The sequence below is a fragment of the Eurytemora carolleeae genome, unplaced genomic scaffold (assembly GCF_000591075.1).
Source record: "Eurytemora carolleeae unplaced genomic scaffold, Eaff_2.0 scaffold721, whole genome shotgun sequence".
NCBI lineage: Eukaryota > Metazoa > Arthropoda > Copepoda > Calanoida > Temoridae > Eurytemora > Eurytemora carolleeae.
The window spans coordinates 96,797-108,896 of record NW_019396615.1 but is presented as its reverse complement, the minus strand read 5'-3'; the positions used below and the strand labels follow the sequence as shown (position 1 = coordinate 108,896).

The 12,100-nt window shown below is 30.5% G+C and overlaps 1 protein-coding gene across 1 annotated transcript in view; it reads left to right on the top strand.

Moving 5' to 3' along the window:
- Positions 1-11,944, top strand: part of LOC111706352 (vascular endothelial growth factor C) — a 17,134-nt gene extending 5,190 nt beyond the window's left edge. Inside the window, exons 3-13 of the mRNA XM_023479206.1 lie at positions 203-289; positions 2,001-2,098; positions 3,391-3,488; positions 3,623-3,781; positions 4,235-4,298; positions 4,686-4,726; positions 6,318-6,357; positions 6,932-6,976; positions 10,563-10,650; positions 11,115-11,175; positions 11,781-11,944. Coding sequence (XP_023334974.1) covers positions 203-289; positions 2,001-2,098; positions 3,391-3,488; positions 3,623-3,781; positions 4,235-4,298; positions 4,686-4,726; positions 6,318-6,357; positions 6,932-6,976; positions 10,563-10,650; positions 11,115-11,175 — 781 coding nt within the window. The 3' untranslated portion in view covers positions 11,781-11,944. The remainder of the gene's footprint in view (positions 1-202; positions 290-2,000; positions 2,099-3,390; positions 3,489-3,622; positions 3,782-4,234; positions 4,299-4,685; positions 4,727-6,317; positions 6,358-6,931; positions 6,977-10,562; positions 10,651-11,114; positions 11,176-11,780) is intronic.
- Positions 11,945-12,100: the final 156 nt, after the last annotated feature.

Here is a 12,100-nt window from a genome sequence, read left to right as displayed (position 1 = left end):
GGGGGGGGGGGGGGGGGGATAAAAGAGGGTTTCTATGAATTAATCTGTGTTAACTGTTAATTTAATTAAGTAACGAACTGCAAAACAAAACTGGGCCCAATTGGTTAAGCTGTTAAAACGTTTATTGGATACAAACAAACAAACAACCAAGTATATTTTAAATATTGTTTCTTCTGCTTGATTTAATATTTTATAATACCAGGATGGAGACAGAAAATACCTCCTCTTGCAGGGACAAAAACAAGAAGACATTGAAGGAGATAGAAGATGCCCAGTTAGCCGCACACAGGTAAAAGATTGATTCATCTCTGCTTTAGCCGAGGGGTCGGAATAAGTGTAATATCACCAATAATTGATTTGAAAAAAAAAACACAAAATCCGCAAAATTTATCCAAATAGAACCTAACGCTTTCCTGGGCAGACTTTCCACTTAGGCTTTATTTTTTGTTCATTCTTTATTTGCTATAATGAAACCATTACTATTGGCAATGGCGAAAACAGAAACTAGTACATGGTCGGTGGTGGGAAAGATAGGCTGCATCAATAGAAGTTATTTAATTTAATAATTAAGAATCATAATCATTATGCTTGATATACTTTCTTTTAAATTCGACATTTGTTTTATGATTCAAAAACGTTTAGAGTTAAAAGCACAAATTGGATAACTTTTTTATTTTTTTTTATCTAATACATCTTGGTTTTTACAGAGAGGTAAACTATTTAATCGATTTATCAATTATAAGGGTAGTAAAATTAAAAAAAACATTCTTTTCCTAATGAAATGAATTCATTTCAAAAAATGTTTTACAATTAGTTAAAAAATCTTGCTTCATTAAAGAAATCATGAAATCATTTAGAGTTAAAAATTTGTAAATTATACCTCCAAAAGACGGAAATAAACGAATACTCATTTTTGTCATTTTTATCACTCTTTCTATGTCCTCTAAATTTTTCTTAACAACTTTAAGTTCCCTTGAACTTTTCTTAAACAGATTAGAATACAGCTGCATCTGGAAATAAAGTTCAATATGAGTTGAGTATGGAGCAGCATCAGGGGATGACACGGCTTAATTAGTTTTAAAATGAATGGGAATGGGAACTGCCGAATTATTACCGACACTTTTTAGTTATTATTTTTTATCAATTGTTGTTCAAATTCCAAGCACGCATTATTTTATTTCTGAGAGCGAGCATCCATTTTTCTACCTTACATTACCTGAGACTACACTGAACTATACCATGTGAACACACTAATATTTTTCTACCTTATATTACCTGAGACTACACTGAACTATACTATGTGAACACACTAATATTTTTCTACCTTATATTACCTGAGACTACACTGAACTCTTCTTTGTGAACACACTAATATTTTTCTACATTATATTACCTGAGACTACACTGAACTATACTATGTGAACACACTAATATTTTTCTATCTTATATTACCTGAGACTACACTGAACTATACTTTGTGAACACAGTAATATTTTTCTACCTTATATTACCTGAGACTACACTGAACTATACAATGTGAACACACGAATATTTTTCTACCTTATATTACCTGAGACTACACTGAACTATACTATGTGAACACACTAATATTTTTTGAAACTTATTCTATTTGGCAACTTCAATCATTCATTCATGACGGGACTTAAAGAAGCGTTAGGTCAATCTTTATTTTTAAGCCCTTGAGAGCTTATTTCCAGAATTAAGATTCTTAGCAATTTTAAATTTTATATATTTATTTACGCACATTTTAGAGGAACCAAAGTAGGCAAACATCTTTTACTAAAGTTGGAAGATATTATATTTTCTTTATATTTTCTTTTTACATGACACAGTCTAATTATTTATTACTTACTTTTAAGCATCTGTGAATTTTATGACTTAATAACCTTAATATTATCATAATTCTAAGAATAAAATGAATTATTAAATTTGTGCTCTTTACTTTACACTTTAACATAAGAAACATATTTACTATTTAGATGTATGATTCGTGATGTGCCAGTAAAAGTTCCTGAACCTGAAGATTTTATCGCTGAATACATATTTCCATCTCATATAGTGGTTCCAAGATGTTCAGGTTAGAATTTTAAAAATTCATGCATATAATTCATGTGATACCTTAGCGCCCCGAAGTATAAAGTAATGCACAGACTATTTCGCACGTTCGCAAGTATTTTCGATTAAAGAAGGAGAGAACACAAAAGATGTATAGCAATTCTTACAAAACAATTGCCTGAGGAAACAAAGGCATTCATTCTTTACAATTCCTTTACATGATTTACCGCAATTTCGTACATAATGTGTAGAAAATCAATAAAAAAGTGTCTTTGAATTTTTATGGCTCTTTAATCGACATTAAAATCAAATACTCTGTTCGGGACATCAGAATTCTAACAATCAATTATACTACAAATTACAAGCATAGAGAATAGAATATATTAGAGAGTAATTAAAAGAATCTCTCGGTATGAATTTGTTCAGTCCCTTTCAGCCTGAAAGGGAGTTCAAAGTGTGCAAATCATGTAAATGTTCACAAATTATATGCAGTAGAGTACATTAATACAGTATGTTCTGTGAAGTACACCTGCAGTATGGAAACAGTACAACAAAATGGCCGTTTTACACTTTTTTCTAGTAAATTCCTCTCTATATATTCTATTCTCTATGATTACAAGTTAAATCCACTACGTAAATGCTACAGGATGAATTTTTACAGTTCATATATCTATTCTATAAGAATTGCTACATTCCAGTATAACATTGCCGACAGCTTTTATGTTTTAAGAGATTTAAACAAACAAACAGTTTCAAGCAAAGTTCATGAATAAAAAAAAACCATTTTTGTTTGATTTGATTCTGAATTTGATACAGATAGAAAGCTAGTTAAATGAAGAATAGACTCATTATGTGCGAATTACTCCCATTAGCTTGTAATCACTTTGCACTGGCACTAGATGTATATAAATGAAAGGCCGGGAAGGAAAGGGAGCAGAGCTTTAAATATCAATTCCTTTAACCGTTTAAGATACAATGGGTAAAACAAGACAATAGAAAATATGACATAGTCTGGATATTTTTCACAGATTACTATTTTCAGTATTTTCTAGCTAAAAAAAAACTAAGGTGAGATAGAGTGATAATGAGAGAGAAGGGACCAGCTCAGATTTGATTATCCTAATATATTATGTGTGAACTGTCAACTCAGCAATCAGAACATATTGGTTTCATTCTATTCTTTCTAACATAATCAAGTCTAGCTTAGTCTAATCCAACAATTCAAACACTTTACTTATTTGTGAACGTTTGTGAACGTGGCTATGTTATCAAAGCACTTTTTATGTCTAAATCATGAAATTTGGTATTTCTTAGGGGTTTGCTTGGAAAAATCTGGGTTCTCTTGTCATGCAAGAAAGAAACCCAAACTTGTCTCTCATGAAGTTGTCCTCTACAGTCTCAATGGAACACAGGTATGATTTAAAAGAATATTTAAAGAAAATGAAAATAAGATTACATTGTTAATTTTTGTCTTCCGATGTTATCCTTTCCTTTAAACTAGAGGATTTTCCTCAATAGAAAGGTAGAATTCAGTTATTTTGTTAAGGTTTGCAGAAATATTGAGCTAGAACACCACAAGGGCCCATGCCGTTGTTCCTGCCAGCTCATTGCAGCAGAGTGTGGCCCAGCACAAACATTTGATTCGAACGAGTGTAGGTGTACCTGCTCCAGAGATATGAATCCAGCTAAATATCAATGTGCACAAGTATGCATTTTAGTTGATATATAATACGTTATAATTTATTTAATTGGTCTGCTCTTTTGAAAAAAATTAAGTTCTTCAAATTACCACTGTATGTACATCATCCACTGTATGTACATCATGCACTGTATGTACATCATCCACTGTATGTACATCATCCACTGTATGTACATTATCCACTGTATGTACATCATCCACTGTATGTTTATCATCCACTGTATGTACATCATCCACTGTATGTACATCATCCACTGTATGTACATCATGCACTGTATGTACATCATCCACTGTATGTACATCATGCACTGTATGTACATCATCCCCTGTATGTACATCATCCACTGCACTACACAGGAAAGCCGACAATTTCTTACAATTTTTGTTATTTGTAAAATTAAATTAACTACACCCTCTCTGAAATCGCTATACACAGAAAAATAATATTACATATTTTAGAGCATCGGGAGGATATGGGATGACCGACTCTGTAGCTGTGAATGTGTGATTCAACAGTGTCAAGGAATAACTACCAGATATTTTGATTTTCATGTTTTTATTCCCTGTCATTTTTTACCGACTCTGATTGAGAAATATCTATATTTAACCTGTAGATCTTGTTGAGACAAATTGGAAGGAAATTAACTTTACAGTTCCGAAGATTTCCGATATTTCTTGGAACCAGGACAAAAACTAGAAAACTATTCTCTCTTTTCTTATGTCCAAAATAGCAATAAATTTACACTATATTTATGTAATAATAAAACAAACTACTTATTATATTTTTATATTTTATTTTGCATCTTCCAATCTTGAATTTTTAAGAACAAAAAATCTTTACAAGTGTTGACAAGAAAAGTAATTTAAAATTCTCAATCGAAGGTATCTAATTTTTGGTATTTTAAAATAGTTGGTGAGCGCCTGGATCAGATTACATGTAAATGTATTCAGGAAACACATACAAATATTAGATCTTGTTAAAAAGATTTATTATTTTCTGTGGGTTAAGACTCACCCGTTTTCGGACCTTTTAAAATTTTCCCTAATTCGTATGCATATTTCCTTCTTTTAGATCCTATTTTTGTTATGAAATTAGATTTTATTAAAAAAAAATACGAATCTAGAGCATTCAGCTCTTTTGAGTATCAGTTAGAATCAGACGCGCAACTAGACATTTTGTTAGAGGGGGGCAAGATGGAAAAATGTCGCGCCAAGCGATAAAAAAATTTATGTTGCGCCCCCCCTCAAGATGGGGGGGGGGGACAAATAAAATGTTTATTATACTCAAACAATAAAAAACTAATGTTACCAACCGGATATTCAGTAAAACTACACATCTTATATGAAATAACAAAGAAATCTATTCTGGTTAATATAAATCACAATATCAATTAATTTACAATCTCAGAAGACATTAGTTCCAAAACTAACACTTGGCCCATTTCTAACACTGAGTGTTAGAGATGGGCACAAATTGAAAGACTGGGTGTTAGAGATCCCGGCATATCCAGAGTAAAATTCGATAATAAATGCTTTAACCAACTTATAAAATAAATCACTGGAAATAAAAATTATCTTTTGATGATTTATTTTCAAGCATTTTAAACAACATTTCCCCGCATTTCTTGTTTAATCTATATATTGTAAGAACAAATGATATTAATATTTTGATTTCTCAATGCTGTAATGATTTTTACTTTACAAAAGAACAGTGTGTTTTTATTTTGTTTTTTATTTTGTTTCTATCTTACCTATCAAAAAATCTTGTTTTGTTACGTAAGTGCGTAAATGCTTAAAAATTGACATTGGTATGAATTCCGGTAATTGTCTCAAAACCAGGATATGTTCCGAGCTGAAATCCAGTAAATGCTTCAAAATAGGGATATGTTTGAAAATGAAATCAAGAATCATCAAAAACTAATTCTCCAACCTTATTATTAGATTAAAATTTACTGTTTCAATATTTAGTTAGCAGATTTCGCCCATTTCTGACACTCAGTGTTAGAAATGAGCCAAATGTTAGTTTTGGAACTAATATCCTCTAAATTTATATATATATATATATATATATATATTATATATATATATATATATATTCATTATTCATCCATAAATCAAATATGTACATTGTACTCACACTGACAAGAAATGCCTTTCATTAAAAAATCATGACTTTAAATGAAAAATATTTTTTTTAATATGACACATCACACAATATTAATTTAATAGTTGTACTACAGTATTAAAGCTTTATCATAATAAGTGGCAGAACCTAAAGTGAAAATATCTAAAAATACTTATTAAACCTCCTTTCCTAATCCCAGGAATTCATCAATCACTAAATTGCAAAACATGATGGACTTCTTGCCCCCCCCCCTACAGGGGGGCAAGCCTTCTTAAAAGAGGGGCATGCCCTCTCCCTAATTAGGCTAGAGGGGGGGCCTTGCCCCCCACCTAGTTGCGCGCCTGGTAATATAAATATAAGTAGATATTTAAACCCGACCATGATACAAAAAGATAATTGAATGTGGTATTCATTCAGATTCCAACCTCATGTCAGCTGAGTCCAGTGAGTATAGAAGGTAAATGTCTAAAATTTTCATACTTGGGCATGCAAGAAGGATATGAAACTGAATTTGTAAAAGACAAATTATGTTTAAAATATAACAATAAGGTTGGTCTTATAATGGTGAAAATAAACCGACGATGACATTTAAATCTAAAAAATTGTTATGCAAATATTTCAAAATGTTATATAGTTTGAATGTAGCTTAAAAGAATCATTTCGTATTGAGAGTGTTTAAATAGAATATCAAAGATATTGAGTCAAAACCCCCCAAAGTTACTCCCATTTTCTTTGATTACAGTTTAATGAATACCGTTATGAATTATTTCAGTTAATCATTTTGGAGTTTGGGTAAAAATCAACATCATTGGAGTACTATCTGATACCATCTCTTATTGGCGTTGAGACACCCTCTCCCATTTCATCGGAAATCTGGGGGTCTCCTAAGTAAAACTTTGGGCCTTTTTAATGAAAATTCGGGGGTCCCCGATAAGATGTACCAATTGTACTCCAATGATGATGATTTTTTCCAAGATTAATCTTTACGTGAAATTTTGATAACAGTCTCTTATAATAAAGTTCTAATTTAGAATCTAATCTTGGTGCACATCCTGCCAGACTTACTACCTACCTAGGTACATATGCATGAAGGAACACTCCATGTAAAGAGAACTAAGCCCGAGTCCCACCAGTATCCTTTACAACTTTGACTGATCAAGGAAGATGAATTTATTTGTATTTATTTACAGCCTTGTAAGAAATAACAATATATACTTTCTGGAGGAAAGCAGAAAATAAAATATTTACATACGAATTGTAGGACACAGTATTTTCTGGATTTTCGTAAATTACATTAGACAACACGTGCTAGCAAACAATTGGGTTTACTGCGATTTAAAAACGCTTTTAGAGATAAATACACAAGTTCTATACTCTTGATGATCAGTTAAAGGTTTAAAGGGTAGCGTTGTATACCGGGAATTGCCATCTTTGCATGGAAGGTCACTTGAAATTAATATTACAGCTATAAAATAAGAAAGCGACGGAACGAATTTGAATTTATTTAGCTTTTATCGTCTTCAGTTTTTTCTTGTTACATTTTAAACATTTTTCCCAACACAAAAAAAAATTGGCCTCTACCTGCATGAACGATGTTTAAACGTTTTTATGGATAAAAACAAACTGACAAGGCAAAATTGTATAAACTATATACATATTTGTGGATTTTGGCATTCTGGAATAATTAAATACTATCCAAGAAATCAGCATAGGAATAGTACAGAAGAATAAGATACTATTAGGATAGCAGAAAAAGATAGACTAAGGATAGCAAAGTAAGATAGGTAACGAATAGCATAATCAAACAGGAATAGGATAGCTGAATAATATAGGAATAGGATAGCAAATTAAGGTAGGAATAGAATATCAGAAATATTAAATCCGAAGGTTATCCATTACAACGTTTATTTGATACAAACAAGCAGGCGAGCCGGGACAAAAATATACAAATGTACATACACATTATACATGCATATTGTATTGTTTTTCCTATAAAATTAAACACGCCCAACTTAATATCTTTGAACCAAGCTAAGAACATTCCCGTGTTTTTACAATCAAAATTTGGGGCAAATTGGACATTCAACAGATTATATTTAAGCATTCTGTTAGCATGGAGAGATCTGTAGGCATAAAAAGCTTTTTTTTCTTATAATTTACTATATGTATTAGAATAAATTGATTAAAATTGCCTAAAATACCTGTAATATGTCATATAACAAATAACAATAAATACATTAGTTGCGTCAAGCAGGATCATTGTGTGTCTAAGATTAATTCAGTTTAAAAGGATATGATAGAGCTGACTATTTCAGGGAACCCAAAGATAAACAACACAAGATAGAGACATAATTTGAGTTTAACTAAGTAATGGACTTCATGATGACCAAAAGAAATATAATGCATTCTTAGCAAATGCTAAAAAAAGAGGAGGAAAGATTAAAGGCCGAGTTGAAGAAAGATGGAGAATTATATACATGTAATTAACTGTATTAAAATTTCAAAAACTTCAAATCCTAGTTTTATTTAAAGTTTAATACCTAAATGAGGACTATATAATGACAATCTGTTTATAAATAATAACATATATCTGAACAATCTGTTTTTGAATAAGAAATATATCTTGACTATCTGTTTCTAAATAAGAGCTTTATATTGACCATTTGTTGTCAAATAAAAAGTATATTTTGTCAGTTTGTTTTAAAATGAGAAATACATTTTGACAATCTGCTTTTAAATAAGAACTATATCTTATATTTTGACAATCTGTTTCAAATAAGAAATTTTTCTCTTTTTTCAGATTCTCAAGATAAAGTTTTTATTTAAAAGCATATTGTCAAGATACAGTTTTGATTTATAAACAAATTTTCAAGATAAAGTTCTAATTAATAATCATATCTTATTTTGTATTAGTAAATGTTTACTTTTTTAATCAGTTTAGCTTAAGTCTCCCCAAAAATAGATGGTCAAGATTGATTTGCAGATCTACTCTCCAGAGTAGGGCTGGCCATGTTCTGACTTTTTTCAGCCATTCCGTTAACGGTTAGTTCTAATCATTAACAAAGTAAAATTTAAATTTGCCGTTAATATCAAATTTTTTGAAAATATTGTTAGTTAACGTTTAAAATTTTATAAACAACAATGGCTCAGCCATTATTGGTGTTAATGGCGCAAAGCGCCTAAAAAAGAGCATTAATGGCACAAAGCTACAAGAAAAAATTATGTTAACGATTTAATAATTTCTTTTTTAAAGTTAAATGCAATTTTAGGTTAAAATTTTTTACAAATTCTGTTAGTTTTCAAAACCTCCAATTTGATAACAGAACTTTGCCCAGCCCTACTCCAGAGTGAGTTCCTAACCTGATCAGAATTATCTATTGTTTCTAAGGTTTATCCGCTGTATCAGCTCTATCATATCCTTTTACACTAAATTAATCTTAAGCACATTATTTTATTTTTTTCAATCATATTCAATATTTCAGACACACAGCTCATTATTTTATTTATTTTTTCCATCATATACCTCTTTTTAGGCAATTTTAGAGACACGCCTATGATGCTTCTGTGATTAAATTCGTTGTCAGCTCTATCTATCCTTTTGAACTGAATTAAGTTTAGACACACAGCTGATTATTTAAATTTTTTTAGTCATATCCCTCTTTTTAGGCAATTTCAGAGACACACCTTTGATGTTTCTCTGATTCAATTCATAGTCAACTCTATCATATCTTTTTAAACTGTATTAATTTTAGCCAGTCAGCTAATGATTAAAATTTTTTCAAACATATCCCTCTTTTTGACATTTTAAGACAAACACACCTATGATGGTTTTCTGATTGAATTCATTTATCCTTTTCAACTGAATAGGTAATTTTGGCAATTTTAATAAATTTATTTATATATATATATATATATATATATGTATAGTAAATTATTTAAAAAAGAAGGTCATTTAAAAAATATTTTCTGATGTTTTTCATTTGGTTCTTGCAGAAAATTACATAAAAATGTGCTTCTCACATCCTTTTAGACAAATTTTTTAAATCAATTTATTATAAAAAAGTTGGCTTTCTATACAAGCACTGGAGAGGGAGGCTTACTTGTAAATATGCCTGTAGTCAACAATAGCAGTGGAGTGGATGATAAGTTGCCACGTGTAAAGTGTATTAAGATATTTTGTCCGTTAAAAGATGCTATCCTAGAAAACATGTTGTCAACGCGTGCTTTAAACGCATGGAAAATCCAAGCCACTGTTGACCCTAAGTTCTATCTAAAGCAAATAGGCTTGATTCACAAGGGAGCAGGAAATAAGATTTCCCAAGCTAAAGCTGAAATTGGGATAAGTCGTTACGAAGATCCGAAAAGAGGAAGGTCGACCCGTCACATGAGGCGGAAGAAAGGGGGAGAGTCTGTCAGAGAGCTCTGGCTTTATTCAAACCAGTAGTAGTATCAACTATTATCTGTTTTTTTTTTTACGCTGTAAACATTTTTTTTCATAAACTCTGTAGTCAATTCAGGTTTTAACATTTCTTCAACTTTTATCAACTTTAAATTGTAACAATTCATTTTCATTCACAAATTTTTTATGCACCTTTTCATGCATTTTATAAAAAATTGTTAACGTAAGGTTTTAATTAGATATATTTATTTTCTATTTAACAGGAATCGGGGCGTTGTCACTGGTGGCTATGACTATAATTGCAACTCTTTACTTCATGTTGGGAAAGAAAAGACCATATGGAGATCTCAGGTTAATTTTTTTTTCAGTAATCATTTTAAATGATATCCCAGCACAGCCTAGTTTAAAGTTATACTGAAAGAAAGATATATGCCATGATTAGATAAATAGAGAAAATTCGTTGAATATCTGATGGATATTTTTACTTATCTTTGGTCAAACTCATTTTTTAGGATCAGAATACTGCAACATTCAAACTTAGCAATAAGATAAAAAAAACCGTAAAACACAACAATATGAATAGATTAATTGGCACACTCTTTCAAATCCCGACATAAAAAGACTATTTTTTTTAATTTAAAGGAATATATAGTAGTTTAATATTTTGAATAAATCCCGAAACATATGAACTAAATTGAATATTCAGATTTTTAATGAAAAGGCATACACGCATTCAAAGCATATCTCTGAATATTGTAAATTACTGTTGATATACTGTGTTTACGTAAAAATCAATTTTATTTTGTTTAATACAGAGTTGAAAACTCGCCAGCAGTTCCGGGACCAGCATACACTATTACCATCAACCAGGAATAGGTCAAATCAATCAATTAATAAAACAACTTTTACACAGATAAAACGAAGTTTGATTTTGATTTTAGCTCGAAACCCTATGCCTAATATAACCCTCTTTTTCTACCTTTGTAATCTACGTGTACAATAGGATAGGTATTCGATTCAAAAAAGCTATATTAAAAATTTAAGGTAAAGTTATTTTTTCGAAACATTTTACATAAGACGGGACATTGACCAAAGAAATAGTGAAGAAAAGTGATATTAAAATCAAACAAAATTGAGGTCATTTACGAGTACATCTCCTATATTTTTTAGCATTTTTTATTTGGTCAAATAATTTTATTTCGAAATTTTTAATATTCATTATTACATATTTTAATCATTTTGGTTGCCAACTTTGTATTTTTTGAAAAGGTAAGCTGTAGATAAGAAAAATGTCTGAATTAAATTTTTTTTAAGGCTTATCTGTGAATTTTCAAATTGAACTCAAAATAATTATTTACCTAAGTTTACAATTTACATTACTTGTGTCTGAGTTATGAAATAGTTTGTTTTCAAAGAATTATATTGATGTAATTTGGCAATAAAAAAACTTATTTATAACTTGATTTGTTTATTTATGTTAGGCTGGTCAATGTGCTGAGGGGCTAATGCCATTTCCAGAAGAAGATAAAACCAGATTTTAAGTTGGAAGTATCTGTAAGCAAGATCTATACTGTACTGCACTGTACTGTACTGTACTGTACTGTACTGTACTGTAATGTACTGTACTGTACTGTACTGTACTGTACTGTACTGTACTGTACTGTACTGTAGAAGAAGAAGGGTACTGTTGTGAACCAGACACGAAAGCTACAAATGAAAAGTTCCTTGAAAACACGCCTACGGTTATTTTAAACCTGTTTCTGAGAAAGTTTTCATTTGTTAACCATAAAATGTTAATTCT